The sequence below is a fragment of the Triticum aestivum genome, unplaced genomic scaffold, assembly GCF_018294505.1.
Source record: "Triticum aestivum cultivar Chinese Spring unplaced genomic scaffold, IWGSC CS RefSeq v2.1 scaffold13978, whole genome shotgun sequence".
NCBI lineage: Eukaryota > Viridiplantae > Streptophyta > Magnoliopsida > Poales > Poaceae > Triticum > Triticum aestivum.
In genome coordinates this window covers 1-3,278 of record NW_025230971.1, presented here as the reverse complement: position 1 = coordinate 3,278, position 3,278 = coordinate 1, and the positions used below count along the sequence as shown (strand labels likewise).

General features: G+C 52.8%; 1 protein-coding gene across 1 annotated transcript; it reads right to left on the bottom strand.

The window, feature by feature from the left end:
• Window positions 1-4: 4 nt before the first annotated feature.
• LOC123175675 (uncharacterized) lies at window positions 5-1,359 on the bottom strand (the record flags this gene model as incomplete). Its single annotated transcript, XM_044590267.1, has 1 exon — window positions 5-1,359. A coding segment is annotated over exon 1 (1,355 nt), but the record flags the coding sequence as incomplete, so codon positions are not given.
• Window positions 1,360-3,278: the final 1,919 nt, after the last annotated feature.

Sequence of the window (3,278 nt, the reverse complement as noted above, 5' to 3'; positions counted from 1 at the left end):
AGGCGAGAAGAAGTTGCTGTGCCCTCCAGCGTGAAGATTGGCCGCGGCATTGCACCTCTTCTCCTTCTCGAGCGCCTCTTCGGCCTTCCATGCTGCTTCAAATGGATCGAAGGAGCACGGCCGCGGTTTGAACAAGTGGTCCTGTCCCTGAAGCGATGGAGCGTCAAGATCCGACGCGGCATTGTACCTCTTCTCCTTGTCATCATGGAAGGCAGGGTTGTGCATGGCCTGATCCTCTGATCTCCACATTGGGTAAGGGTCATCAGACTGCAGCATGCCCTCCAGCACGCCTTGGTCCAAGGCATCCAGGTACAGAGGTTCCTGTTGGCCCATCTCCACGCCAGTGTTGGCTCCAGTGACCGGCTCAACTTCAATTGGGTCGTCTTCCATCATTCTCATTAGTTCTTCAAGATCAAAACCATCTTCCTCCCAATCCGGCAAATCGGAAATAGGCCCCAATGGCTCAAACACATCCTCTTCAGATGTGCTCCTTGCAATGCTCGAGCCAGCCTCTTCTGATTGGGTGGACTCCATCACATCTGGCTGGGAGGAAATCTCAGGAGCTTGAGCAACGTCGGAGCGGCTGGATGTTGTAGTGGACTCGCATGATGCTTGTGCATACTGAACAGGGAAGTTGGTGTGAGGCAGCGGGCCATGCATTGCTCTGGCTGCCTCATCATACATCAAGAACGACGGTGTGGCCGATGCTCCAGGTGCCGGGACGGGGACGGCAACGCACGTCCTCTTCTTGGGGCGCGCCGGTTGAGGATCGACGGCGGCAGCGGTCGCTGGCCTCTTCTGCGCGTGCGTGCTCGGGGTCACGGCCTCTGGTTGCTGTTGCTGAAGCTTGTACGCCTCCGATTCCTGGCGGGCCGCGTCAGGAGCATGCTGAGCCAAGTGCATCTTGCTGAACACCTTCACCCCGTCGGAGACGGTGGCCTCCGGCAGCAGGCACCGGTATTCCTCCATGACCCAGCCTGTCGACTTGCCCTTCTTCTTGAAGGACAGGTTCTTGACCTCGCCGACCTTGACTCCCGCGTGGCTAATCTCCGAGGTTTTCTGGATGCTCCAGGTGCCGCCGCCGGCGCTGCGCACGCTCTGGAGCTTGCTCCCGTTCTTGCTCTTGCACGTGGTGAAGAAGAACCGGTCGCCGCTGCTCATGGCCTGCGGCACGGGCGCGTATCGGGCGGCCAGATCCTTGGGCTCGCAGCCGGTGATGTCGACGCGGTGGATGAGCTTGTCGACGGCATGCAGCGTCTCGCCGGAGAGGAGGCGTGGCAGGTAGTAGGTGACGGCCTCCACTTCCGTAGGGCTCAGCCGGTAGTGGTGGAAGACGTCGTCGACGTCGAGCCCCTCCATCCCGGCCGGTGGCTGCCCGATCTGCTGCTAGGGTTTGATGTCGATCGAGGGTGGGCGGGGGATTGGGATTTGGGAGAGGTTTGTCTGCGGGATCAGGAAGGTGTTGTGGGACGCGAAGGTGCTCTGTGCTGATATTTAAAGACGCTGGCTGGACTTGGCGATGGAGGACGCGTCAGATTTCCCTATCTGAATCCGAAAATGTCCCCACTTCAGTTTGCCGCTCCCGTTTGCTTTCATTTTCTGAAAATTTCCGTCAATCTGATCATGATGCGGTCCAGAAAATGTAGATGACAGATGCCGTGCTTGCCACTCCCGTCGGGCTGGCACATTAACGGCGGCGGCTGCGCGGTCGAGCAGCGGTAGCGTCACGACGGCCGGCTGCAACGCGCACGGGCCGGCGCAAATTCTGGGTGGGGAAGAACTTCGACGAGGTCATCGTGGAGGCTCGTCGACGGGAACTTGCGCGCCGCCGGGCTGGCGTGGCGCGACATGTCCATCCTCCCCAACCCCGCCTCATGTTGCGCCCGCGGTTGTCGCGAACCTGCGCCGGAGATCACACCCAAGCTGGCGGCGCTCAGAGAGGCTAGCGACCCCGACGACATGCCCGACCTCTTCTGGGCGATCTGCGAGTCCGCGATGGCTTAGGGGTGGATTCCGCCTCACGCGCCTGGAGACCCAGATGACATGCCGGGCAGCCGGGGCAGAACAAGGCCCTCCGCCTGTCCATGAAGGCGGCGGCGGCGAGGAGGACAACAACCTCGACTTCCTCGGCGGGGGCGGCAGCGACGATGACGACGACGGCCCGGGCGACGACGATGGCGGCGAGCTTGACTTGGTCATGCTGGACGGCGCAAGTGAAGACGAGTAGATTAGTTGTTTTAAAAAAGTTTTAGTTCAAATTTCGTTCCAATCTTTGTAAAAAATCCTAAGATATGAATTATGTCCAAATTTGTCGGTTTGAAATTTGTTGGAAAAAAATAGAAAATGGCCGCCTGTATCGTTCACGTTTAGAGTACTCTTGAACTATGAGGATTGACCTAAATAGACAATGTTATATTTGACCTTGTATGTTTGAAAACCTCATTAAATTATCCGCTTCTTTTTGAAATTTTGACACTTGAAAATCCTATAACTACGATTATTTTGGAATGGAGGAGCTAAATTTGAATCTATTTTGTACACGACTACATATGCTATTATGTACAAAATCAGAGCAAAGATTGGTGCCCCCATAATTTAGGTATGGTTTACAAATGCCATGATATCAAATTCAAATAATTGAATGGACTTTATGTTGAATTCGATTTTTTTAAACCACCTTAAGTTGAATTCAAATGTATGCTAGTTCATAGGTAGCTATTTATAATGTCCATTGTGTAACTTTCGTGTGTATAATGTGCTTTACACAAACAACATGAACTATACTCACGTTTATATTCGATTGCTAAAGCGATGCATTGTCTGGAGTTCAAAATACTAACTATGTGGATTAATTGTGTCGAATAATAACATAGACATGCTCAAATTCGATAGAATCTAGATGTCTGATGGATCAATGACCGCTCCTTACGCGAATTGCAAATATCATGATCCCATCCTAATATTTGGATACAATTTATATCTTTAATCAATGTGTAGAGCAGTCTTTTACGTGTAGTTTCACTCTCCATCGGTGGTCTCTCACACATGCTCACACACTCTCTCCCGAGGTGTCTTTCTCGCACACATGCTCTAGATATAACCCTCCCTCCCTCTCGTAACCATTTACAACTGTTTTCACTAACCTTTATCACAAGCACTCTTCCTCTCGCAAACATACACACGCACAATCCACATCGACCCTTTCTATATACATGGACCTGCCTACACGTGTCTCATGTACGCACATTATCTTTACGCCTGTCTCTCACGCATTGTCT